At 39.7% G+C, this 27,987-nt stretch overlaps 1 protein-coding gene and 1 long non-coding RNA gene across 3 annotated transcripts in view; one reads left to right on the forward strand and one right to left on the reverse strand.

Annotated features, from left to right (window-relative positions):
• The first annotated feature begins 789 nt into the window (after positions 1-789).
• On the forward strand, positions 790-27,438 carry CYLD (CYLD lysine 63 deubiquitinase). Of its 2 annotated transcripts, none has more exons than XM_038147736.1 (17): positions 790-946; positions 4,995-5,655; positions 6,832-7,134; positions 8,004-8,109; positions 9,150-9,245; positions 10,291-10,407; positions 11,911-12,290; positions 13,682-13,847; positions 14,674-14,815; positions 15,319-15,441; positions 16,716-16,807; positions 17,878-17,944; positions 19,395-19,527; positions 19,923-20,031; positions 21,002-21,120; positions 21,699-21,915; positions 23,365-27,438. In XM_038147736.1, exons 2-17 carry the CDS (start codon positions 5,149-5,151, stop codon positions 23,547-23,549), a joined length of 2,862 nt encoding a protein of 953 aa, XP_038003664.1. In that variant the 5' UTR covers positions 790-946; positions 4,995-5,148; the 3' UTR covers positions 23,550-27,438. The 2 variants fall into 2 exon arrangements, with proteins under 2 accessions (XP_038003664.1, XP_038003665.1); XM_038147737.1 differs by having other exon boundaries at positions 6,832-6,999.
• LOC119705397 overlaps positions 10,419-27,987 on the reverse strand; it is a 90,713-nt gene continuing 73,144 nt past the window's right edge. Inside the window, exon 3 of the long non-coding RNA XR_005258220.1 lies at positions 10,419-11,843. This is a non-coding gene — a long non-coding RNA (uncharacterized LOC119705397). The remainder of the gene's footprint in view (positions 11,844-27,987) is intronic.

A 27,987-nucleotide genomic window follows, 5' to 3' on the forward strand; every position in this document is an offset into this window, starting at 1 on the left:
TTCAATTTCTTGGGAGTAAAAATATTTCAGGAGCGGGTATCGAAGCCAGACCGAAGCCTGGCATCCGCGACGCGGCTCTGGGGCCTGAGCGGCCGCAGCTGCACCGGGACGCTCGGAACCAGGCCGAGCTCACGGGAAGGTCAGGGCTGCGCAAGGCCGCTCCTGCCTCCTCCCAGCGCACACGGAGGGCCTGTGGCTAATCCCGCCGGTAGCCGCGCTCCCGGCCCGGGGAGGCTCCTGACAGCTCCGCGGTATCTCTGCCGCCTCCCGAGCAGCGTCTGTCGCGCCCGACGTGCTGCGCGCACCGGGGACAACGACCAGCGACTCCGGCTCAGGACTCGGCGCTGGACGCGGGCGTGTCTCTTCTCAGGGCGGGCTCGGTCGGGGCGGAGCGGCCCCGAACAGCGGAGCCCGAGGCAGCGGAGCCCGCGGAGCGCTCAGCCCGCGGAGCCCTCAGGCAGCGCCGCCCCCGCGCGGCGCCGGGAGCGGAGCGTGGCACGCGCACCAACACGCGCGCGCAGCGCCCGCCGCGCCGCTGGGGGCACGCGCGCGCCATCCAATCAGCGCCTCCGATGTGCCATAAGTCCCGCCCCCTCACCCTGTATGACCAATCAGCGCTCTCCAGAAGGAGCGTTCCGCCACCCGCCCCCTCCCCTGCGGCTCATACAAGCGCGATGCGCTGGAAACCCCCGAATCCGCTGCTGACTGGCGGTACTTGTGGCCAATAGCGCTGCGCAGCGGTGGCGCCGGCGCACAGTGATTGGCTGCGGGCGCGGCGGGGGTGGGGCGTGCCGGGGCAGCAGGAGCGGGTGTGCGGGCGCTCGCAGCGCGGCCGCGGCGGCCATGGGGCAGCGCGGAGAGGGCCGGGCCCGCGCGTCTCGCGGCGCGTGAGGCCCCGGGCGGAGCCGCGGGCGGGCGCGGGCCCAGCCCGGCCGGGCGGGAGCAGGTGAGCAGCGAGCGGGGCCCGGCGCGGCCGCGGGACGTCGCTCGGCGCCGTCGGGGCAGGGGCGCGGCCGGCGCGGCCGCCTGCTCAGGCCGCGCTCCGGCCGGTGCCGCGGGCGATCGCTGCGGGCCGCCGCCGCCCCTGCGGTGTTGGGGGAGCCGGGCCCAGCGGCGGGGCCGGGCTAGGCCGGGGATGGCGGTGGCTCCGCTCTTGACGGGCCCTGCTGGGCCTTTCCGCCGCCTCAGCCTCAATCCCCAGCAGCGCGTTGGCCGCTCCAGAAGAGTTTCGGGGCTTTCCTGCCCCGTCCTGCGCGGAGCCGCCCGGGCAGCGGGGAGGATGCTCAGGCTTGGCGGGGGCAGGAGCATTATTGTCCAGAGCTGAGCCTTGCACGGAGCCTTGTGCGTCGCACGGCCGTGCCTTGCCATGAAACAGTCCGTGAGAGAGCCGGTGAAATACGATATTCGGTATCATTTCGGAAGCTAAGCGCACGTAATTCAGTTTTTGGGGAGGGCTGGCCCGGGGTGTCTGCAGAGCGGCCCTATTGGTAAATCTCGTAACGCCGCAGCATTCTGGCCTTTGAGAATGATTCCTGTTCTCCCTCTCACGGGGATTATTTGTATCAGATTTATAACGCCGAACACAGCTGCAGGTGCATTTTTAGGAATCGTGCTATCAGTATGAACATCTTCGTATTACGTTGGTTCCACCGCTGTTTTGAGAAACAGTTTCTATTTCTTCCACTTATGGCTTGTATTGCCGACAGTGTAATTCTGTGCATTGAGCTGCACCTAAATTTCCTCGCTCCTAGTTTTAAGCTTCCCATGAAAATTGGTTTTGGGCTGTTGAAGAACAGAACTTTTCATCTCAGCTGGTTTAATTATTTTTGGTATTAAAGTGTCAGTCTTTTTAAGAAACTGTACAGTTTATTTTAGCCTTTTCATTTTATACTCTGAATCAGAGCCACAGACGTGTGTTCATTCTGAAACTTGATAGCTGGTATAAACATCTTAATATAGTTCATCTAAGGCTCCTGCAGGGTAGGAACAGAGGTCTTGAATTTCAGAGCAAACTGTTATTCTGATGAGATGTCTCTGTAGCGACAACAGTGACTCACAACTGAGGAATAAAGGAAATTAGGGAAGCTTTGAAGTTAGGTAGCTTATGGCCTACTCCTGACAATTTAATTTTTTTTTCTTCCAAAGTATGTAGTGTTGCAGTCATAATTGTGTTTTTCCTGTTTCTCCTCAAAGTCTTTTGAGCATGAAAAAAATGCAGGTAGTGGGTGCAATAGAAGGAGGCAGCTGAACAGGCTCTGGCCCTGAAATTGTCCCTGTTGGTGGTCAGGTTCTCTTGGGTTTGCACAAGTCTGGTAGCTGCTGCTGTGTTGTGCAGTGCAGTGGTGACTGTGGTAAGGATTAAGTTGCTTGGTTCCCAAGTTAATCATACAGTGGTCTAATAGTTTGTTGTGTTCATAGTCTGCTACGACTATGCTGTTTGTTCTGCAGAGATTTTTCTTTACTCACAGAATTCCATGGAAAATGGCTGTAAGAATAATCCTTAAATCAGTACTGTATGTAAAGGTATTTTTGATATATTGCCAAAACTTAATGTCCTTTTAACAAGCTTTTCTGTACTCTTAAAACACTAATTTATCACTTGTATTATTCTAAAAGAAGGGTATTAGGCTTTTAAAGTTGTATGGGACAGTAGTTGTAGATAAGTTTTTGAAGGAAGGCATTTTTAAATAGTGATAATCAACTCTTCAATAAAGAAAAGCCTTTTGGTTCTATAGCCAGTGGGTTTAGTAACATTTCTGTGGGTGACTAGGGCTTTGAAAGACTGACCACACACCACATAAAGTTATTACATAATCTAAATGCAGCTGTTGACAATGTTTGAGACTGAATTCTTTACTGCTAAACATGTGAAGAACATTGTTGCAGCCATGGACTTGCAAATAAGATATACTTATTAAAAATAGATATTATAAAGCTTATTTTTTAAAAAATGAAATTAATCTTTTTAAGCTGTTGAACAGACTTTCTCTTTTAACATATTATTCCATGCATACTTACTAAAATTAACTATTTGTATAAATGAAGTAGGAAAAATCAGGATCCCTGTAATGTTGGAGATACTTGTTTGCAGTCTCCTGGGGATTGAGAAACTTTGTGGAATGGCTCAAAAAAAAAAAAAAGGAAAGTGAAGTGTGTCAGCTCTTGAAATAACATAAATGTTCTTGAGAACATAAGATGGAGCTATGAAAAACAAGACAGGGGTTTTTTTTCCTATTGTGTGGAAAAAGTAAAGGGAGAAAACTAGTCAGAACTTGTATGAAACTCCTATTTTACCATTTTTACCATCTGGGTAGATTTACAAAAACTAATGGTCATTTAATCATGTTTCCAGGTGGGACAGGAGGGGATAATCTTGCTGTGTTCTTCATCAGTTTCCACATAAACTATTTCAATCCCACACTTTTTCGTTAGTCATTAACAAACATGAAAGCCCATTTATGTGTGTCAAAGGAAAGTGAGGAAGAATACTTTTCAGCATGGAAACACGTGGATGGTCTACCAGCCTTCCCTTCAGTGAGGTCTGGAACTGCGTGGATCCTGCCCCTCAGGTGTTGGTTACCTGGCAGATGGAAACTCCTTCAGGCACAGAACTCCTGTGAGCTGCTGCAGCAGCAGTGTGGAGGTGTGGTGGTGACACTGAGGCCCTCGTGTCACATCTGTGCGTGGTACAGGAGCCTCACCAAGGCAGCACAGGAACCTGTGAGTTCCTAGGGACTGAAAGATGAGGCTTTGCCCAAGTTTCAGGTTGTCTCTAGTTACTGCTTTTCTTTGAGTTTTCTTTGAGTTCTGTTAAATACTCTTGTCTGTTTAAAAAGATGAGGGAAATAATTACAGGACTGCTGGATTTCATTGCTTTCCAATAGCTTCTGAAACTGGGTTCAAACAGGGTAGGAGAAATAGCAATAGATTTTGTGCTATTTGGATGCCATCAGAGAAAAGTTGTGGAGAAGTAGAGTACCTAGGCACAAGGACAAAGATTATTTGCCTTTAGGTATAGTCATTGAGATTGTCCTTTAACTGAATTAAACTGTGGCATCACAGATTGGGAACAGGAACATTTGCATGACAATACATTCTGAACTTGTACACTGCCCTTTGCTGCCATCTTTAGAAGAACAAATCCTGCTAAGGTACTGCAGATCTTTCTTTGTGTATCCACTATGATCAAAACTATAGACAGGCATGCTCAAAGAAGTATTTTCAATTGTTCTTTTCCATTTTATTAGTTGTGAGCTGCAGTTCTAAAGATGATGTTTGCTCCATGGTATTTTAATAACTGAGGTATTTCTTACTTTGTTAAAGTGAATTATCTTTTAAGAATGATAAAATAAGAGCCTCCCTTTTTTTCTGAGAATTGCATGTTGCAATGCTGACGCAATTTGGTTTTCATATATTGTATATTACTGGAACTGTCCATTTCTATTAAAGAAATGGCTGTTATAAGTTTCTAAAGTTCCCACTTTGTGCTGCTCTATTTTGTCAACACAATTTTCTGCTTCACTAAATCAAAATGTTATGCAGGATGACAGATGCAGTACACTTTGACAGAAATAAGTAGCCACTAAGCATGGGAAAAGAGCTTTATAGTGGAAAGTTTCATTAAAATACTGTTGAGCAGGTTGTTTATTTATGTTCATTTGCACTTAAGTTTTCTTTTTGCTTTCACTTATGTGTATTTTCTCTGTTTTCTGCATTTCATTATGTGTTTTCCACAGCCCTTTTTTTTCCAAGGAACTCAAGAAGGAAATGAAATACACTGCAATAAGGAACAGAAATGGATAAATGTGTCTGTCCCTTATCAGCAGTACAGTGGCTGTTCTGGGACTGTGGTCACTGCCTTGCATTTCGCTGAACTCTGATCTGTATGAGGAATGAGTCTGGTCACAGATTTAAATTGTTTTATGTTTTACTTAAGGCTAGCTGTGCCTACCCAATTCAATCTTGTCTTGTTTTTCTTTTCTTTTTTATTTTAGGCTTCCTGCTCTGAATGTGTTTCTTTGCAAAATGAATATTGCATTGTTTCAAAAAGATTGGACCCTCCAGTAGAATTTGGAAAGATCATTGCACATAAACCAAGAGCTTATTTTTCTTGAAGACTTCTGTCCAGCTTTTAAAGTTTTAATCACAATGAATTCAGGCTTATGGAGTCAAGAAAAAGCAAGTTCATCCTATTGGGAAGAGAGGATCTTTTACTTGCTTCTCCAAGAATGCAGTGTCATAGACAAGCAGACTCAAAAGCTCTTGAAAGTGCCCAAAGGTAGCATTGGGCAGTTTTTTCAAGACCGTTCTTCTGTGGCACACTCCAGAAATATTCCGTGTAAAGGCAAGAAACTGCAGATTGGATTAAAGATTCTGGAACAACCTCATGCAATCTTGTTTGTGGATGAGAAGGATGTTATAGAAATAAATGAAAAACTAGCTGAGTTGCTTCTGGCTATTACTAACTGTGAGGAAAGATACAGTTTGTTTAAGAGCAAAAGCAGGTTGGCTAAAGGAGTCCAGATAGATATTGGCTCACCTGTTAGAGTACAGCTGAGATCAGGGGATGAGAAGTATCCTGGAGTTGTTCGCTTCAGGGGACCCTTAATGCAAGAAAGGTCCCTAACAGGGATATACTTTGGAGTAGAGTTGCTGGTAAGTTACTTGCTAAGGGCTGTTATTGGATATACTTTGAGGTGAGCTATGTATGTCTTCAGTATAAAGAGGAAGTCCTAATAATTTTTTTTCTGTAAGCGTATTACCCCTAAAATCCATTACTTTCAGTCTTCTCATAAATACTTTTATGTGAACGTGCCATATCACATCAGCCTTGTAATCTCCATGTTAAGTGAAGCTTGATGTGGTGCATAAGCTGGCAGAAAGACTTGAACATACTCTTGAGTCCTCTAGCCCAGAAAATTTAATTTGTAGAATTGTGGAATGTTTTGGCTTGGAAGAGATCTTAAATATCATCTAGTCCCAGGGACACCTTCCACTAGACCAGGTTCCCTGGAGCTCCATCCATCCTGGCCTTGAACACTGCCATGGATGGGGCATCCACAACTTCTCTGGGCAAAAATATTTCCAGCCCTGTAATGGTGAATATCTGACTCTCAGATTTCTGTTGAGTACTTTGTTTGCCTGTGTCAGGGTACAGTCAGTAATGCGGGGTTGGATTTTAGGGCTGCTGTTTTTGGTGATGCCTAAAAGTCCCGTGGCAACTAGTTAAAATGGAGAATGTATCTGTTCTGTGCTCCTTGTGAGATATTTCTGCAAAATTAATAGCAGCCATGAGCTATTGAAGAATTAGGTTCAGGAGAGTTGTTCTCTTGTTGTATATTTTTCAAAGTACTCTTTAAACTTTTCCTGAACTCTTTGAAAAATTCCACTGAGAACCTCAGGGAATATCAGGCCCAAGTGTTTCTGAAAATCATCCCACTTTATATGGCATGTAAGTGGAATTTTTGAATGCTTAGCATTATGTCTAGTGTGAAGTAGTCTTGTCTTGATATGGCAAGAATTTGATGATTGAAGCAAAATTTGCACCTGAAGAAAACATGCTTCTCTGAGTTTAAAGGCTTCTGCCTGCAGCCACTCTCTAATCTAGTGACATCTTGCTCTTTATTCCCTGAAGATAGTTTGTATATTTGCCACAGATTCTGACAGGAGAATTCTCTCAATAATGATAGTGCATCAGGCAAATTCTTAGTGCAGTTTATCCAAAACACTGGATTACATTACTGCTTTTTTAGTAGTCTGTTTTTCACAAAATACATTATTTGGTTTTTAATCTCTTCTTTTCCTTCCTCTTCCTCCTCCTCTGACACTTAGGAAGAAGGTCGTGGTCAGGGCTTTACTGATGGACAGTACCAAGGCAAGCAGCTTTTCAGATGTGATGAGGATTGTGGGGTTTTTGTTGCTTTGGACAAACTGGAGCTGGTGGAAGATGATGACAATGAACTGGAAAGTGACTATGCAGCTCCAGTTGACGCAATGCAGGTAGAACTTCCTCCTCTGGAGATCAACTCCAGGGTTTCTCTGAAGATAGGAGAGAGTATAGAGTATGGCACAGTTATATTCTGTGATGTCTTACCAGGAAACGAAAGTTTAGGATACGTTGTTGGAGTGGACATGGTAAGAAAATAATCTGATTTTAAATTAAACTTCTGCATGTGTGTTAGCTAGTGAATGACATGCACGTAGAAGAAGAAACATTATCCACAAGCTACTTCAGTGGAGGCTGACCTAAAATGGGAAATAAACGCTGTGTTCAAAGATGCATTTGGTGATCATTTTCTTGGCATCAGGTAAATGGTGTTGTATTTGATGCTGAACAGTTCAGGCAAAATACTCTGCTTACTCTGAGGAGCCTCCACTGAGCTACTTGCCATGTTAGGTGTCAGTCATGGAGTCAAGTGTTTGTCATGTGAGACTGGCTTTGTTCTGCCTGTTCAAAAAGTAGGCTGGATGTTCTTTTGTTAGCCATTTTTAAAAGCTTTTTTTCATGTAACTGTTTTGTTTGACTTTGTTCTACCTTAAAAGGGTGAGTTTTGAGGACAAAGTTGATCTTTCAAGAAAATGTGAAGCTTGTAATTAAAAATTATTTCTAGAAACATGATTTTTTTTAAAATGAGCAGCTTTAAAATTTTTTGGTAGTTCAAGATTGTTCTGGTTTTGTAGATAAGATGCTTCCATTTTCTTGGTTGCATTACCTGTTTCCTAAAAATGCACTGGAATAGCTCTAGCTTGTTTATCAATAACAATTTTTAAAAGAAAAATGCTTGTTAAAGTAGGAGGTGTTTCTCAAGAGATAATTTTTTAAGCTTTTGCCTTTAAAGACTAGAATGTTTGGCTATTCTAAATAGAAAAATAGTTACAGAAAACAGTAGATGTTGTCAAATGCTTCATTTTCCTGCTTTTTATATTCCTAAAGATGTATGTGTGTACTCAGTATGATGTAAATCTTCTTTTGGGATACATGCAATGTGTTTTTCTATTTTTAGGATAATCCGATTGGAAACTGGGATGGAAGATATAATGGAATACAGCTGTGCAGTTTTGCAAGTGTTGAAAGTACACTTCTTTTGCATATCAATGATGTTATTCCAGGTATGCCCTGCTTTCTTAACCAGGAGGCAGACTTTGATAACATCTAGGACATCCTCCACCTAGGCACAGTTATGTGATTAAAACAGTACTGCAGAATTTCCTGAGTTCACTTGAATTACCCTCTGTGTTATATTTCTCTTCAGTATTGCCCTCCTTTGGGTTACAGTCTCACTAGTAGAAAAGCTTTAATACTGAACAAAATTCCTGTCAAATGGTATAGTATTTACAATACTATGCAGTGTGTAATCTTCATGAGTATGTGAGAGTCTGTAGTGGGAATCTTTTCTATGGCCTGTTCAGTTTACTCCAGGGGTTCAAATATCTTGGTCAGAAAGTTGTTCTTTCTGTGCTTGAAAGGTGTTGACAGGATTATGTATGCATTCTGGGAGTAAATACTTGGAAATGCCTGTCAAGACTGTGGAGAACATTCACTGCAGTAATTCACTGGATAGTATTAACTTGTAGCAACTACAGTTCCCTGATTTCTTTTCTGAAGAAAGAAAACTTTGTATGAAACTTATGTTTGGGCACCGTCTCTAGGCAGGTTCTAATGAGTCTGTAGTCTGTAACTGTTGCTCTCATGCTTCAATTTGACTGACTTTTCTTATGTCCACCTCCTGCTTGCTGGTTTAGTTGATATGCATGTTTTTGCCCAAATTTTCTGCTCTTCTCTGGAGAATTCACAGGGACTTCTCCATTTTTTGAAAAGAGCATTTATTGTAGATGTGTTCGTAGAAAAAGAATTTCTTTTATCTGTTTCCCATGATGGAAATACATAGCTGTGTTAAAGGATGTGAAGTCAACCTATTTGATGTGTTCAAGAAGTAATGGTAGACTTTGCAGCAAGCAATTGCTGATGTGATAAAAGCAGATAGAATACACATAAAATGTTGTTCGTGTGCCAAACAAGGCTTTGTTCTGCTCAGTGTTAAAGCTTGATAGCAGAGCTTTGTTCAGTTACGTTTTGAGGTGAGCTTTGTGTAACATAGTGAAAACATAGCAAGGGGAAGCTAATACTCTCTTCATGTACCACACCTTAGAGACTGTGTCACAGGACAGGAGACCTCCCAAGCTTGCCTATACCTCAAGAAGTGGTGACAAAGGCTTGTTCAATCATAGTAAGCCAAAGGCTATAGGTATGTATGAGAAGGGTTTTCTTTACTTTTGTAAGATTACAAAATTTTGTTGCTTGCAAACAAGTATTGTCTTTTCTGTCAGTTGGTGTATTATTCAAACTGCCTTCATTTTCATGAAGAAGAATTTGAGGTTTAGCAAAAGTTCTTGACCATGTTTCCTAGTTGCCTAGTATTGCCAGGTCAGGGCTGCATTCTGTTTCTCTGGAAGTGTGGTGTGCGTTTATTCTTTTGTTTTGGTTTTTGTTAAATACAATTTGCTGTTGTCTTCTTGCAGAACTAATAACTTCAAAAATTTTAGCTTAGGAGGAGATCTACTTAATAGTGACTGTATTAATTTTGTTGTCATTCAAAACCAGAATTGAATTCCCAAAATATAAACTTCCTTGATTCTGTGTTTGTTCAAGTCTGAAAACCCTCTGGGAAAAAAAAAAAAAAAAAAGAAAAGAAAAAAAAAAGCCAAACTGAAAGAGAAGAAATTTTTTTTTTCTTTTAGGCAGAAATCAAAATTCAGTGTTTTTTGATTTTACTAGTGGCTACACTGGGTAGTAGAATCCTAATGACAGTGTATTCTGTAAGTTGTTGTTTTACCTGGCATTGGATGCTGGCAGAGATGATCTTCTCTGTAGTAACTGTGGTTATATGTTGGCACAAGTTATAAATTTGGAATTGGATCAGTAATTTATTTGCCAACTGTGAAATTTTAGTGTTTTAAAACCAAAACCCACCTACTGTAAGTGTATTGCAAATACCTTCTTACACCCATAATTTGTAGTATCCATAATTTATAATCATGAAAAATTTGCTCTTGAGAGGAATTGTCTACCTTCTTTTCAGCTTGATGACTTGAGATTTCAGCTCAGAGTATGTTGGTTTGGTGTAGACTTCTACCTTGTTCTAAGCTTAGAATTGTGTTAGCCTGTGTTTGCTCCTTGCTGAAAGTTGTTTCTTCTTGAAAGTGTAGTAACAGTTTTATAGGATGAAATAAGAGTATAGGCGACCTTTTGTAAATAGATTAATCTCTTCAATAAAATGTGTTGTTTTCCAGGATCTACCTCTGAACCTGGAAATAGAAGCAGATCTGAAGTCTTCTACACATTAAATGGCTCATCAGTTGACTCTCAGCCTCAAACAAAAACAAAATCCCCATGGTATATTGATGAAGGTAAAGAGAGAGGATAGTTTTTTATATATTTATTTAAAAAACCCAGAAAACAAAACTAGAGTGTATTCTGTTCTTCAAATAAAACAAAGGTGAGATTAAATGTAAAACAAGTGGACTGTGTTGTCATAGTGGAATACATACTACATCATAAAAAGCATCTTGAAACTCCTGTGAAAATGTACTCTGTCTTGGAGTGACCTGTGCTCTTATTCTGCATGTAGGAGATTATGTTCTTGGCAATTCAAGCTCTGTGGGAATGCACGTGTCTCACAGGCAAAATAAAAGCTGAGGCTGGGATGGAAGACAAGAAGTATTCCTTGTAGCTGAGTGTACACCGTAATTGTATTTTGCCTGTCTTTAGCTGTGTTACAGATCCAAGGGTACTGTAATATTGTGCCATGCCAGCTAATCAGTCTAGAAGTGGGAGTGGGGAAATTATCTAAGTATATGTGGGTTTTTTCTGTATTTTTAAAAAGTTTTTTCTGTAAAATCTCTCTTTTTGTTTTTAAAGTATGAGTGCACATACATGAAGGATCAATATATCTTGATTTGCTTTCAGACCTATTTTTCTTTTTCCTGGTAAACTTTAGAAAAGTGTGGCTAACTGGTTTAATGACGGAAGGGGTAAATACTAAACTGTTAAGTTACACCAGAAACCTGTAGAAGCAGTAGCCCCTGAATTCGTTGAACCACAAAAGAAAATAGGTTAAAATTGTTCTTGGTTCTGTAAGAGATGTCTTTTTTTAAACGTTTTTAAGACATTAACTTCATTTAATGAAGCAGCATTGGGAGAATGGGTGAAGATGAAGAGGCTTTTGTTCTGTGAATACCAATTGTGTATTAGAGACTCTTCCAATTCAGGGTATTCTATGTCTATGTAGAGAGATGAGAGAAGACACAGAGTGCTTGTGCTGTTCCAAGTAGTTGTGATCTCTTTTATCAGGCACTGCATTGCTCATGACATGTTTAAGTCTTTTATTCTTTATAGACACAGAGAGATTCCCTGTTTTAAAACCAAAGTATGCTGTGATAAAGTCAGTGCAATAAGCACTTTTCCATTTGCAAATCATATCTGCTTATGTATTTATAAGCTGTGAACCAAATAATTTCCTCAGTCACAATGACCAGTGAGCTCTTTCTAGTTTTGCCCCCTACAGTCATAATTCTTGGGGCTGTTAACTCGTGTTCAAAGAGCCTCATGTGATGATGAAAAAATAGATTTCAATCCAAACCTTTCTGTAGTTTCTAACATCTCCTTTCTCTGTGCTGTTCATTTCTCTTGCTTGTGGTAAAAGTGGTGGGACTTCAGCAGTGTCTGCTCAGTCAGTTCTGTGTCTCCAGTGTTGCCAAGTGACAAAAGTCTTCCAAATGTCCCCAGCTGTTAGTGCTTTCCACCTGTTACATCAGATGTTGCTGGTTTGAGAGCCAAGTCTTTCCTTTTTAATACAAGGAGAAAAAAAACAAAAACAACACTTACTAACATCTTGGTTTTAATTTTAACAGCTGCTGAGGACCCTTCAAAGTCACTTACTGATTCGTCTCCTGGATTTGGGCAGTCTTCACCACCACTGCAGCTGCCTTTAACAAACTCTGTTTCTACAGAAAACAGATTTCACTCCCTCCCCTTCAGCTTGACAAAAACAACAAGTACTAATGGTACTATTGGACATAGTCCTCTCTCTTTATCTGTTCAGTCCGTCATGGGTGATGTGAATACTACAGCTACCCAGGAGAGTCCATCAGCAGCAAGCCCAATTGGAAACTCACATGGTCTTGAAGCAGGTTCCTTGGCTGAAGTTAAAGAAAATCCTCCTTTCTATGGAGTAATCCGCTGGATTGGCCAGCCCCCTGGAGTAAATGAAGTATTAGCAGGACTAGAACTGGTAAATATAAATTCTAGTTCACATTAATGCTAATTACTAGTTCTGTTTCTCAGAGCTGGTGCCTTTACATGCTGCAGAAGCAGCCAGTCTGGGGGTTTTGCCCAAACAGGTTGCCAAGTGATTTGCCTAGTGCTAAGTTCTTTGATAAGCTGACTTTTATGGCTGCCCCACACCTTACCCTGTTAGTAGGCTCTGAAATGTGTTTGTATCACAGTGGGCAAAGGATTTTGTAGGACTGATGAATTCCTTGCTTTAGAGGAGTGTCCTTTGCTTGCGTTATAGAGATTGTAATTTAAAAATGAAATTTAGAGGTCCTTTAGGTGAAAATTTATATAAAATTCTCTAGCTGTAGTAGTCTTTGTTGAATGTAATTTTTGTTTGTTGTTTGCATCAGCAAACAGGCAGCAGAGGCCGTAAGGCTGGTTTTGAAAATTGACAGTAGTGATATTGTTGATTCGACAGCCATGTGCTTTATGTGTTTCTGTGGGCCCTTTGTAAAAAAAAACCCCACAATTGCCTCAAACATGAATTGCTGTTGTGTACTGACATTCCCCCTGTGGCAGCTGCTGCCAAGGTTGTGATGGGGTATTGGTTAAATTAATGTGTACACAGTTAGGGAGATGGGGTTCTTTATTTTGGGATAATGTTCAATACAATATTACATAAAGCAGTGTAAAATTATGTAAAATATAAGCAAAGTATATGAGAATATGACTGGAATTCCAGCTGTTCCTGGAAGTCCTGATCCTTCTGGGTGTTTAGGGTGAAGTTAAAGCTATAGCTTGCCACAGGCATTCTGAGCCCGCTCCTTAGGGTGTCATGCATTAACCTGGGTGCCACTCGTACATTTCTGCATTAAAGCCTAGCTGTTAGTAAGCAGGCAATGTACCTTAAATCCTGTTCTCAAAGATAAGCTTGTTGTTGTTTACTCCTAGTTTGTTCTCTCCTTGGTGTAAATTTTGTGTGTTCTGAAGCAGGCATTTTTGTTGTGCAGCCAAATTGCACTGAAATTGTTCACCCTATCCCACACTCAGTGATTTCAATTAAGTGGTAAAAAATGCTCTTTCTAACTACAGAAGGAATATGGACCAGGTTAAATTCACAGTCTCTTCTCCTACCTCCCCCACGCTGCTTCTGGTGGAATTTTTGCTTTATTTTGGATGTAGTGAAAGTTTAAACATGAAAAAAGAAACATGCAAGTCTTAGTTTTCTCAATAAATCCAGTCAAACAACACCGCAGTTGAGGCTTTGGATACGAAATTGCAGAAACAGTGTGTATCGTGCTTCAGAGTGGCAGCAGGGTGACTTGTGGGTAGATGCTTTATCCAATGTCTTACTGCAGAATTGTAGAAATAAGAAAAACGCTGAATTCTTCTCACTTGGATTTTCAGGAAGATGAATGTGCAGGCTGCACAGACGGCACATTTAAAGGAACTCGCTACTTCACGTGTGCTCCAAAGAAAGCTCTTTTTGTTAAACTCAAAAGCTGCAGGCCAGACTCCAGGTTTGCCTCACTGCAGCCTGTTTCCAACCAGATCGAGCGCTGCAACTCTCTAGGTACTGACCTTCTGCTTATTTCTTGTTTATCAGCTGGGAACTGGCCAGGGTTTGGTTTCATTCATTCCTGCAATAAGTTCTTTTATTGAGCACTTGGAAATCTGTACAGGTATTACTTAATTGAAATTAATGAATAGCTGATCAGCCTGTACAGAATATAGTGATTTTTGAATTATTCTTTTATGCTTTAAAACAAGAAAATGTTCATATATTTAAAGAAATGTAATAAATTTATGGGAGTTTGTATGCTGTACACTTTTTACATTAGAAGTTGTAAAACAATCTTGCTGAAAATGATATTGGTAACTCTAGCACTGTATGATTACATTAAAAGAAAAAAGTTATTTTTCTGTAATCTATAACATAAAATTATTTTAGTCTCTAAAATTATATAGTCTCTATATTAACAAAGAAAAGCATGTATTTTTATGGTGGAAGTTAGTGGTGAAAAACTTCTTTTTTTCCCTAACTTCAAGTATTTTAGATTTCTTGAGTCACGTTGTATTGTCTGGAACAACAGCAAAGAAAAGTGTCTGATACTTGTAAGATAGTGTGAACAGGGCATTTGTAACGAAAAGAGAACTTCATTCCTACTGGATAAAATTAATTCAGTGCTGCAGGCTTTCTGAAGCACTCTGGTGTGGAATTTAAGGCCTTGTTCACTCTCTGGAAGACAGTGAGTCTCAGCTTAATAAAATGCTATTCTAGTCCAGAGAAGGAGTGCTTACACTAAGGCAGCAGCTTAGTGATAAAATATTACTAGGAAAATCTCAAGGGGGGTAAAATTTGAGGCTTTAAAGTGACTTTTGAAAAAAAAAAATTTCAGCCTTTGGAGGTTACTTAAGTGAAGTGGTAGAAGAAAACACTCCTCCAAAAATGGAAAAAGAAGGTTTAGAGACAATGATTGGAAAGAAGAAAGGTATCCAGGGTCATTACAACTCCTGTTACTTAGACTCCACCTTGTTCTGGTAAGTTCATAATCTGTATAGCAGCATCCCGTGCTAGAAACGCAGAACACGTGGTCTTTGCTTGAGTGACTGTCTGTGTGAATTCCTGTGCAGCTCTGTGTCCTGTGCTGCAGTCCCTGTGCTCTCCCAGTGCCAGCAGTGAAGTGCTGCTCGTGTCCAGACTGGACTGGCCCTTATGGATCTGCTTGTTTAGACAGAGGGAGTCCCTGGCCTGTAAATGGTTGAAGGATAAGGAGAACACAGGCCGGGGGCTGGAGGGAGGGAAATGCCTCTTACAGCTTCTTTGCATCCTGCCTGGGCTACTGGTTCTGTACTTTGCTGCAGAAAGGATTCTGGGTTGGAGTGGACTTTGCTTTTTAGTGCAGCTGTGTCCCTTGTCCATAACTGCCTCTTTTTGTGTTTGTTTAGTTCTTTAATTCTTCTGTGGCTTTGCTTGGTTTGTCTTATGTTGCTCAGGCATCTGCATGGTCAAAACAACTTTCCTTTTCCTTTTTTCTTTGTAGCCTGTTTTCTTTTAGCTCTGTTTTGGACACTGTGCTACTCAGACCTAAAGAAATGAATGATGTAGAGTATTATAGTGAGACTCAGGAGCTGCTGAGGACAGAGATTGTGAATCCTCTGAGAATGTAAGTGAAGAACTGGTCTCTAGTCTAACATGAATTAGAGAGATCCTGCAGTGTTTGCATTCCTACTGCAAATCTGAGAAGTTTGGCTAGCTGCTGCTAGTCAGTGTATTTTTTTAAGTATTTTTATTTTTCTTCATAGTAAATTTAATCAGTGATAACTGGAAAGAGATATTCATTGTTTGGTGATAAATATTTTCACTAGTTTCTTTCAAATGGATCAGCACAAAGCTTTTGTAAAATTTGCACTAGTATTGTACAATAATACAGAAGTATTGATAAATAAAAGTTATGTTTGTTCACAGCATTCATCTTTACATGTTTTTAATGCTATTGTACTTGACAAGAAAATTATTTGTGTTATTTTATACGGAGTTTCACAATTTGATAGATTTAGCAGAGCTTTAGAAGTTTCATTACTTTTTAGATGTGGTCTGCAAGTGGCCAAAATGCTTTTATCAAAAGAACTTAATATGACCTCTGCAATTTCTCAGGCACAATGAGCAAAGGAAGTGCAACAAAAATCTCCGTGAAAGTTGTTGTTCTTAAGCTTAATTTTTTTCAAACGTGAATAATACAGTTGTAGTTCCAAAGTTCTTTTGGCCGTCACTGAATAATTTCTGACAAAGTTTTTATTTTGGTAAATAAAAATGTTGGCCCCTGAGGCTGTGTTCTTGTCAGGGAGTGTGTGCTTGGCCTGCTGTGTTCCAGGGTCTGTGAACAGGCAGGATAGCAGGATGCACGCTGAGTAGCAGACATCTCAGGTGCCTGAGGTGGCTGAATGCCTTGCTGTCCTTGGATCATGCTTAAAAACTTTAGGGGAAAAGACTGAATGCTCAAAGCCTCAGCTTTTTGGGCCAGCAGTACAGCTCTGTCTTTCTCAAATATTGAATTTTTTGTTGTTAACAACTCCCACAGTGCTGTTATTATGTGACATTCTGAAATGATGTATTAAGCTGTGCAAATAGAGTGAAAACAAACCAAAAGTAATTAACTGACAAATCTGAAAATAGTTATCCTGGTAAGCTGGTGATTAAAACTGCTCTTAAAGTTTGTAAAAGAACATTGAGCGCTGCATTAAATTTATACTACATTAAGAAAACTAGGAGTCACATTAAATATGAGAAATCAGTATTTGTTAATCAGTTTTGAAGAAATACTGTATGCGGTTAAAGAAGGATTTGAGAACCTGTATTTCAGTTTTTAAGTGATTTGTTTTGGCTTTTCTTTTACTTGATCAAAACTAGCTAATAGCTTATTAAACCCATTTGTCTTAGATATGGATATGTATGTGCTACAAAAATAATGAAACTGAGGAAAATACTTGAAAAAGTTGAGGCTGCATCAGGATTCACTTCAGAGGAAAAAGGTAATGGGAGGAGTTTGCTTTTCTTTGAGACTTACAGGAATCTAATATGAAGGAACTGAGGAATCTTGCTACGTAATGGTACCAGAACAAAGCATCCAAATATTTTCTGTGGCAGTAGTGTCTCAAGCAGAGATCTGAGTGACCATTGGCTGCTAGAAAGATCTTTTCTGCTTCCTCAGCTATGTAAGGAACCCCAGCTGAACAATTTCTGGAGTCTTCCACTGCCTGGATTTCTGTTAGTGCCTTTTTGTGCCCCTGGAACTCCCTTCTAGCAGTTAGTGGGGAAGACTGATAAGGCTGGGGTGTTTGTCCTCTTTCAAATTGTCACTTTGATCCCTGAGGAATAAGCTATTGCCCTACATTTCATTGTTACAATGGTTATATAATATTTTAAGAAATAAAATGTTCAAATCATGTTAAAAAAATCAGTTCCAAACTTTTTGATCTTCTGCTGCATATATTGATTAATTAGCATTGTATTATGTAACTGTTTTGCTTTTATTCAAGAGAATACTACTTTCTTTGTAAATACTGAATGCTGGAACCAGTATTTACTGCAGTTAGTGGCAGGGAGAGAAATATACCAGCAAACTGTGGTGGGGGAGAACAGCCCTCTGGGAAGTGCTGTTGGCTGCATTCTTGGTTAGAGAACTTGGTCTCTAGTTTAATTGAACTTGGGACTATGGTGTAGGTTTTGTGTTACTGTCACTGCTCCTCACTGGCTCTCTGCAGATTCACTGTTTCCTTTTGAAAGCTTTTATTTCTCCTGGAAAAGTTGTGCGGTGCTAAATGATTCCTCTGAAATAGAGCATCTTTTTTAACTTTACTGGAAAGCTTGTAAGCCTGTTGAGCCTGTACCTTTTACTAGGGCCATTTAACACTAAAAGAAGAAATAGAAGTTTGTCATGAAAATATTCCTAGTTTGTCATAATCTTATTGGATAATAAAGTTGTAAAAATTAACTGTTACTTCTTTCAATGAAAATTTTGAAAACCTTCACTTGCAATGAGTCTTGAATAATATATCTGGTTTTGCATGCTAACACAACTTTTTTTCTCTCCTGCATCCAGATCCGGAAGAATTTTTGAATATTTTATTTCACCATATTCTAAGAGTTGAGCCACTGTTGAAAATAAGGTGAATCTTATTTCTTTGGCCTTCCAGGGCTTTGTTGTGTCTGCGCCATACACACAACATAACCTAAGTTCCACCATTCAGCTTTAGCAGCAGAGTCTGTGTGTATTGTGCACATAGCTGAGTTCCTCAAGGGCAATGCAGAAGTCTCCTTTCCTCTTAGTAGTGGCAACACTGAGCATCGTGCTTTTACAACCCTCTCACCACCTGAATACTCTAAAAAGCAACATTGGCTTAAATGCTAGCTGGGATTGGAGGAGGTTACAGTTGATAGCACATTTGATGAAAGTTCCCAGGAACTTTTGATGCTGAGATGAAACAGCTCCAACCCAATGGTTTTCTTTTAGAAAAAGAAACTGTTAGAGGCTAGTTAGTCCTGTATGTTTTCTCTACAGTAGCAAAAACCATTTATTCAACCTGAGCATCATCTTTCATATCCTTTCTTTTGTACTGCTAGGGGAAGTTGAATTGCTTATCTGAAGATCTCCTCCCAAATATATCAGAGTTATGTTTATTTAACAGAAACACTATCTGAAAACATTGATACTTGATACTTCACTATGTTTTGAACATCTGACCTCAACACATAGTTAAATTGGTAGCTTAATCCTGTGTCCCTCTCCCTAGCTATACAAGATGTGTTGTGGTTTTGTGGTTCTTTTTTTTTTTTTTTTTTTTGAAGAGGATAATTGTGTGGGATGTGTGTGTTTCATGGAAAGGGTTTTTTCTCTTTTTTTTCTCCTTATGTTGAGGATAAAGAAGTTTCTGCAGACTTCTTCCTGTGGCTTGCATTGGCAGTTTGTGTGGTAATCTGCCTCAGAGTTGGCCTAGGTGTGGAAGGAGTTTTAACAATTGCATCTGGACAGCCTTGAATTTGGATTATCCTTTTGGAGAGTTCTCTGCTAACTATAGAGCAGGTCTAGCAACATTAGCCATCTGTGTGAGACTTCCACTGCAGGAAGCAGTGTAAATATCGCCCTGATTCAGAGGAAATGTTTCATTAAACCCATCATACTGAAGATAATTAGTGTCGTTTCATTTGATATTTTATTACTGAAACTCCTAATTGTCTCTCCAATGAAAGCTCTTTATTGTCTTGGAGTTTTTGATGCAGATGCTTAGTTGGTAGTTCAGCCATACATAGGCATATGTTTTTGAAACATGCTCTGAAACTCACATTGATTTTGTTTCTTTAAATTTTTCTATAATCAATTCAAACTTAATACTTGACTGCCTGGCACTTTGTTGTTGGGGGCAGGGGGCTGGGCTTTGTCAGGCTTTGTTGTTTGTTTGGGTTTTTTTTAAAGCACAGTGTGTTTCAATGCAGAGGGGATGTCTTGTCGACTATTTTCATGTAGGTGTTATTTTCCTAGAAGATATAGTTATCATTACAGTAGAGCTTCAGAATCTGGGTTTTTTTTTGTTTTTTTTCTTTCTTTAAAACTGTTTTTAGATCAGCTGGTCAGAAAGTACAAGACTGCTACTTCTATCAAATTTTTATGGACAAAAATGAGAAAGTTGGAGTCCCAACAATTCAGCAGTTACTGGAGTGGTCATTCATCAACAGCAACTTGAAGTTTGCAGAGGTTGGTGACAGCAGTTGCCTTGTTAGAAGTGATCATACCTAAATATCTGTCCATCCAGCAATGGGAGAAAAGTAGGATTTGGTGCAAAAACATGCAGACGTGTTGGAAATGGGAATATTGTGTCAGTGATCCAGGATGCCTACACAGCAAAAGCATTTTAGGGTTCACTTAATGAGATGTATTCTTTGGTTGAACAGATCAAAGGGATTTAGGTAAAGAATTACTAAAAGAAAACTTCTTAGCTGCTGCCATTGAGTTAATACTTTGAGATACTTCTGTTAGTGGCCTGTGAGTTTAAAAAATATGAATATATTTATAGCATTAGAAGAATGTCTACAAAGTTAGATAATTATTTATCTCAAGTTCATTATATTATATTCTGACATTTTACCTAGGCACCCTCTTGCCTGATTATCCAGATGCCCCGGTTTGGAAAAGACTTCAAAATGTTCAATAAAATTTTTCCATCCTTGGAATTAAATATAACAGACTTACTTGAAGACAGTAAGTATATAACATTGCATTTTATAATGAAAGAGAGTTGCTGAGAGTGATTAAGACAGCTAAAGTATTCCTAATACTTCTGGTGATTTGTTGGGGGTTTTTGTCTGTTAGATATTTACCAAGATAGTGTGAGCTGCTCGGGTTCAGGAGAAATGAAATTTTACTGGGTAGAAGGCCCTTTTCCCTCATGTAAATTAGAAGCTCTAATTAAGAAGAATGTATAGAACACAACTTCTTTTTTTGTTTATTTAAGTTTTGAGTACCTGTACAACTGAACTTATTTCAGGACTGTTTTTAAAATTGAGTTTTTAGCAGCAAAGCAGTTTATTAATGGGGCTGTTCATTAGCTCATTAGACTAGAAGGGAGCCTGAGATGAGGATGTGCACCTGTGGTATATTATGGCTGTGCATTTTTTAGCCATGATTATGTCACTTCTTTTTGTGACTTAAGTTTCTGACATTGGTCATCCACTGAATTTTTCATTGCGTTATCCTAAGGAAGGACACCGGGTTTTAAATTTGAGTTAAGAATTAATAAAACTGCCAAAATTCCTTAAAATAATAATCTCTGAAGTTGCCATGGCCTTTTCCCTCACTGTCTTGGCCATCAGCTTATGCTTTTTGCTTTTTTTTTTTTCCTGGTTATTGACAGCTGTAGGAGCTAAGACCACTGTGATGAGAGAGAGCTAACATGATTTAAAAGCCTGTTTTTGCTTGTTCATGCACTTGATTTTTATCATCTTGTTTTGCTGCTTACCAGTGTAAATGTTTTTCTCTTAATCCACACTGCACCAAAGAGAATTTAAATATAGAGTGGTACATTTCTCTTTGATTAGCAATCTCATTTTAACTTTTTTTAATGTAGTGTCATTCTCCATTTAAAGTCATAGTTCTCCTTCATTTTCATATTCCTTTTGTTAAAAATCAAAGCCTCCCCAGCCTGGAGACTAATCCTTTGTTGCCACTGCAGCTCCCAGGCAGTGCCGTATCTGCAGAGGGCTCGCTATGTACGAGTGCAGGGAGTGTTATGAAGACACTGATATTTCTGCTGGCAAAATCAAGCAGTTCTGCAAAACGTGCAATACACAGGTCAGTGCTTGTCTTTGGTATTCACATGGGTTTTACCCAAATGGTTAATGCTGTGGTAATCGAAAGAAAGGCAGAAGAGATAGTGAGACTTCTTCACCAGCATCAGTGCAGCTACCACCCACCAAGTGTCTCCTTTGGTGACAGATCAGACTCCTGCAATGTGCTTATCAGCATGGCAACTGCCAAATCCAGGATTGGACACAGTGGAGAAGTAGTAACCATGTGGTTAAAATCTAATTTTATGTTCATGCTACCTTGTTAGAGTTGATCAATTCATGACAGAAATGCTATGTTTTGCTGTTTGGCAATGGCATGAAGATGTCAGTCACGGCTTGTTTTCAAATCTGAGGCATTAAACCTGACCTCCTTTCTAACCTTAGATTTGAATTTTCCGAGCAATATTGAACTACACTGGTGGAGAAAAATAGAAGAAATGTTTAGTCAGCTGCTGTTATTGCAGTTCCGTCTCTAACACCATTAATCTTCTGTTCAGCAGCAACGTCCTTTTTAGCTTTGTCTGCCACTGAAACAAATAATCTTAGGGTGGTTTTTTTTCTGAAATATCACTTCAATTGTAGGTTCATCTTCATCCCAAGAGACAGAGTCATAAATTCAATCCGTTGTCGCTTCCGAAGGATCTGCCCGACTGGGACTGGCGGCACGGCTGCATCCCCTCGCAGAAGATGGAGCTGTTTGCAGTGCTGTGCATTGAGACCAGCCACTACGTGGCCTTCGTCAAGTACGGCAGGGACGACTCGGCCTGGCTCTTCTTCGACAGCATGGCAGACCGCGATGGTAACCTCTCCTTTACTCTCTGCACTTCCTCTTACCTTTTTGTATGTGCGGTTTAGATTTATTTCAGTGACTGTTTCCTAAAGCTTTGGGGATATTAGTGTAGTTTAACTTGATGTGCTCGATGCTGGGATACTGATCTTGGCTCAGCCTTACCTTAGCACATTGATTTCATGGCAGCTGCTGATTTGTGTATTCTGAATTTCACCTCAGTTGGATACCTTAGTAATTAGATGGTACAGAAGTAACTGCAAAAGTTTCCTAGTAGGACTCCCTCTACATTTTTCTGTGCTTTGCAAATTAGGCAGAGACAATTAACTTTAAATAATCAACTGCAGGAATGTACTTTCCATTTATTTTTAAGTTTATGTACATGATTATTAGTTGGCATACAAACATTTTTATTACTTTTTCTTAAATGACTTAGGGTAGCTGTCTTTAGAATAAAGGAAGTAGTCACACATTACAATATCTGTGCTATTCCTTTGAATCCCTTTAGAGTTACCCTGTAATGATACAAATGTCAGTAAAAAACTGGTTTCTTAGATGCTGCTTTTTAAACAGATCCCGTTTAAATATGGACTCTCTAATTCTGCTGCCTAAGAAAAACAGTAATAGATGAAGTGTCAGACACATAGTAACAGTTTTTGAATGAAGTATTCTTGAGCCCCTCTTACAGTGTGAGTTGGCAGGAGTCTTGCCTCCTGTTGAAAATGATACTGCTACAGAAGTAAAGTCACTTTCTTACAACATCCAGAAGACAATCAAGCTTTGTTTCAGAGTGCTTGAAATATGTATGACTGATGTTTGTAAAGAACCACTTTATTTCAGGAATTTAGATCATATGAGATGCTGGAAATATCTCCTGCTGATCATAGAGGGGATTTTAGTCTTGCAATTATTTTTTTTTTCATTTTTTTTCTTAATAATCTAAAAGTTTCTGCTGGGAACAGTAGGGTGTCCATACTTGTGTTGTTTGAATTTGCTCAGTTTTATGAAAATGGCCGGGAGCAGACTTGTGCCTTAGCCTGCAAGTCAGGTGCAGACATGGTTTGTAAATTCATCAGCTGTTACGAGTTGTCGTGCTGTTAACAGATTCAGTGCATGTGAGGTGGTTTATGTATTCAGGTCACTTCCCTAAAGTCACACAGAATTTTTGGTGCTAATGAAAACCCAAAGTTCCCCATGGTTTTGTGTGGTGTTTGTGTGGGTGTGGTTTGTTGGTAAACACTACAGGATACTCTGATTCTAATAGTGATTTCTTGAACAATACAGTTCTCATAGAAGTTTACCCTGCAGCAGTACCCTGCAGCAGTCCAGTGTGGCATGTTTAAGTCTTTTAGATGTTTTCAAGAACTGGTGATACTGTCATAATAAAAGTACCTTTTGAAGAGCAAATACATGTAGATGTTCTCCTAATCTGTTTCTCCTTCTTTCCTAATGGTTTAAAAGGAGGTCAGAATGGCTTTAACATTCCACAAGTTACCCCGTGTCCAGAAGTTGGCGAATACCTGAAGATGTCTCTAGAAGAATTGCACTCACTGGATTCCAGGAAAATCCAAGGCTGTGCACGAAGACTGCTTTGTGATGCTTACATGTGCATGTATCAAAGTCCAACAATGAGTTTATACAAATGAACCAGGATCTCTGCAGAACTGAGGAGACAGTACAGAGTCACCCACTCTTGGGTTTGCTGCAGTTTTGGGTAGTTCAATGCAACCGTTGCTGGCAATGGAAGAAGTTGACTATGACATCCAGAGGATTTACTGTTCCAGAAACTACGTATGGAGTTCTGTCACTGAAGTATTTAAGCATTTTGCACTCTAGGAAGTGTGCTCGTGTGTGTTTGTTTTATAAACAAAGTTAAGTTACTAAAACTTAAAAGCTTTAAGTGCATTGATGATACACAGGCTTTTTTAAAATGTTAAAGGTGGAATTATATCAGGAGAAATCTCTTTAGTCCATTGGGAATGTAAGGATACAGTATTCTAGCTCAGTGCATTTCTGTGGACAGGGATGAGGATTCTCATGTGTTTCTCTACACCCACCCTGCCTTCTCCTTGATCTTCTTAGCACCATAGATTCTCTCTCGAAGAGAGAATAACTTCAGTTTGAGGAAGAAAAATTTTAGACTGCTCATTGCATATTATGTTCTCTTATCTACTACATTCTTTTCAGTTCCAAAAATTAACATTCATTTAAAGATCTGAATCCCCGTCTTGCAAAAATCAAGCACACAGACTTGCTGTGCTGTTAACTTGCAAGTTTTGGAGGGGAAAGAGAGAAAAAGAAGAGGGTATTAAGGGGAAGCATAATTGCTAAAATATAAAATTAGCAATGAAAGTTAACAGATGTCTTTTTCTAAGTGTCTATTTTTAAAGAAACAAAGCAGTCTGGAACAGAACAGCCACTGTACCGAAATTATTTCAGGACAAAACAATAAAATCATGGATTGCCTCAGGGAATGTTACTGAAGTGAATTCTAGTCCTTGGTAAATAAAACTGAGTTTTCTACAGTACATTAAGCTACTTCCTGGGAATGTTACGCATCTGACTCTTCATTTCAGGATTAGTAATATTAAGAATATTAAAAATCTCTGCCTGGAAAGATGAAACTATACATACAGGTAGATCAGAGTTTTATTGTATACCAAGTACCTGACAAAAACTAACTTGAAAAGCTGCAAAACCTGTGTTTATGTAAAGTATTATACTTTGAAGTCTGTTGGTTCCTGTTTGCAATGACATACTGTTTTAGTTGCCTTTTAGCTACTGTCTCCACTACTAGCAACATGCAACTATATATATACAGTAACATCTGGTTGTACAAATTGCATCTATATGATCTGTACATTTTCAACTCTTAAACTGTTTTATATGGAAACTTCCTTTTTGGGATCAAGTCTATAGAAGGGAAGAGCTAACAAAATGTAACAGAGGAAAAGCCACATTGAAAAAGCCACTGTTTTAAAGGCAATGGAGACTGATCCCTTATTGTAGAAAGTGTGGTTGCTTTGTTTTTCTTGGAAAACCTAGAATCTTCCTTTGGGACACACTCTACCATTGAGGGTAGTAGAGAGAGGTTTGAAAACTGCTTGAAGCACTAATCTGTGAGAAGCAAGGGCTGCTGAGGGGGTTGATCTGTTCCATTAGCTTGTGCATGAAGTGTGCTCTAACCTTTCACTCTCAAGAGCAACAAGGTTATTAGAAGTGTCACCCTTGCTTTGGCCTGGTAGAGCCTCCTGGCTTTCATGTTCCCTTGCTTTATTTAACCAGCCTGTGCTCCTTGGCCAAACTCTCTTTTGTTTAAGTACAGAGCTCTTGACCTCTTTCTCCCCTGAAAAAAAATTGGTGAGATTTTAGGTGATAGATTCTATAACCAGGCCCCTTGTGTCCCAACGTGGAAGGAGGTCCAAGCAGCGACCCCTTTGAACAAGGAGCAAATACAGGCCCAAGCACAAACCTGCACCCAGGAGACCAGTCTGAATGTCTGTATTCTTTCTCTTCTCTAGCCCTAGATTTATTTTTTACTTTCCTAGTGCATTAATTTCATATGTCTTCCACTGGTGTCATCTTTCCAACCATCCCCTCAGCATCATTTCCTCTTCCTGCCTGAGCTTGGAGAACAGCCTTGGACCTACTATGGCCAGAGAAGAGAATTGAAATTGGCAGCCATAATAATCTTGTAGCAAAATATCCACTCTTTTCATACACCTGGAAAGTATCCAGCTTTTCAAGAGATATACTCAATTAGCAGAAGTGAATTAATACAGATGGGTGTAAATGAACTTGGCTTCTTGCCTCCAAACTTCAGGCCTTTCAATGGAAAAGGAAAAGAAGTGTGGACTCTTCCTGTGGGACACATAGGGAATATTCTTTACTGTGCACGCTTCTTGGTGACAAATACTGTGTTTGGAAAGGCAGGCAGTGCTTTGCAGCCTGCCTTTTGTGCTATAGACTATTGCAAAATGGTAAATAGTTTTGCAAGCACTGTATGATTACATGGTTAGTTTGTTGCCCACTTAAGAGGGCAGAAAGATCTTCTACAGCATGCAAAAAAATTAGTTTTGGCAATCAAGGAGTCTTCTTTTAATCTAAAATGTATTGTGTTCTGTACTGCACTGCATTGGAGGTGATCTGGCAATGTAAATTAAATGTGTACAGAAATAACCCCAATTTTATTTCCTTTCTCAGAAACAAGTATACAAACAGAAAAGTGATTTCACTGTGAAAGGAAACTTGTAAAATAACTTATATGCAAGGGTAAAAAAGTGGGGTTTTCTGAGTGTTTTGTAGCCTTCAGCATATATTTGTAGGGGATTTGAATAAGCTGTTTTGAAGCTTGCATTCTAAGCATCTACTGCTGTTAACTGTAATGCCCAAAGAGTCCAGTGACTAAGCACCCAATATTTATGTTGTCTAATGCATTTGGAAACCTCCCAATCAGTTATTTTCTCTTCTTTTTTTTTTTTTTTTTTTTTTAAATATGGTGAATGTCCCCCCAAATTAATAGCACTTGGAGCATTCTTCATGGTTTGGCTCATAAGTACTGCTAACAATGGCCTTAACCTGTGAGTAGGAAAATACATCGACAACACCATTCCTGACAGCCTGTAAAAATGTAAAGTTTCGTAGGACAAACTTTTGTAAATGGGCAAAAAACCTTCATCCCGTACAACTTGCCTGCTCTGCTAAACATTTTTAGAACTAGGGGTTCAAAATGGAACAAATCACTGTGCCACTAAATCCTTGCTTGTTTTGAACGTCGAGGGTAAAGAGGAGGTATTAGCTAAAGGTGATGCCTTACAGATTTACTCAAGCAAACAAAATCCTTCAAGAAAGCCCCAACCAAACCCACTGTAAGTTACATCAGAAGGCTTGTCATTGGGCAGGGGAGAAAATTGGAGGAAAAAATTACAAAAATATCTATGTTCAGTAAAGGTCTTTCTAATACGTGATACTGATTCTGTGCTCTTGAAAATTGTAGTACTGTGTTGTACTGAACAGCCTGTGAGATTCCCATTTTGAGCAAGTACTGTGTGTAACCAGAATTGCTCTTGATCATCAATGGTTCATTTCAATGCACTTATTTTTCTCGTGCACTTTATACTCCACTGAGTAGCTGAGTGTGGTCACCATGATCCCTGACAATTGCCAGTTCCATCAATTCTAGGGCACCACCGTGCTGCATACCAGACTGGTGTGGTTTCCCAACTGAGCTGGTGTAAAAAGCAACTTGAAAGCTCTGTGTATTTTTACCACTGTAACAAAGCATGTTTTTATCTGTTCTTGATGTTTTGCTAAATAAACATCCCATGTTTTGTGCACAAATAGTCTCTTAAGCTTACAAGGCTGTCTCTAAGAAGGCATAAGGGAAACAAACCATTGGATCAGGTTGCCCTCAACTAGCCTTAATTTTTTTTTTTTTCTCCAATGGTAGAGCTGAATGAGCTGCTGCTGGAAAGGAATGTACTATGTGCTCTTTCTGTATTAATATTAATTAAAAATATTATTCTTATGGCTCTATTCATTCTTTGGGGCTTGGAAATGTGGGAGTGTCATGAAAAAGCACGAAGACAAGGTGAACTAAACAGGGTCTTTTTGTGTACTTACAGGCAGTTTTATGCTTATACATTTCCTTTAGTCCTTCAACATTTCTACAAAACTTAGGAATTGTTGTACTGTATAAAATCAAGTCTAAGCATACTACTCGTGTCTTACCAATTAATATCTAATGCTGTAAGGGAAAACCACTGAAAAGCACTATAGCTGCCTGGGGCTTTCCTGGGGGGATTTTATTTTTAAATTCTTACTCCACTACCTTACTAACCCTAGTGAGCAGCTCCTCCTGAACTGATGCTGTAGCTTCACTGCTGAATCCACAGCTGCCACTTTCTGTGCATTTTCTGTCCAGAAAAACACTAACTCCTATCCAGTAGGAGTAGGTTTACCTTTCTATTTATTTTTCCTGAGTATTTCAGTAATTATAAATAAATAAAAACCGATAAGTATAGTGAATAAAATCCTACCTGAGCACGCGAAAGGAATTATGTCAATTTAAGTAATTTAAAAATA

Source organism: Motacilla alba, chromosome 11 (assembly GCF_015832195.1).
Source record: "Motacilla alba alba isolate MOTALB_02 chromosome 11, Motacilla_alba_V1.0_pri, whole genome shotgun sequence".
Taxonomy (NCBI): domain Eukaryota; kingdom Metazoa; phylum Chordata; class Aves; order Passeriformes; family Motacillidae; genus Motacilla; species Motacilla alba.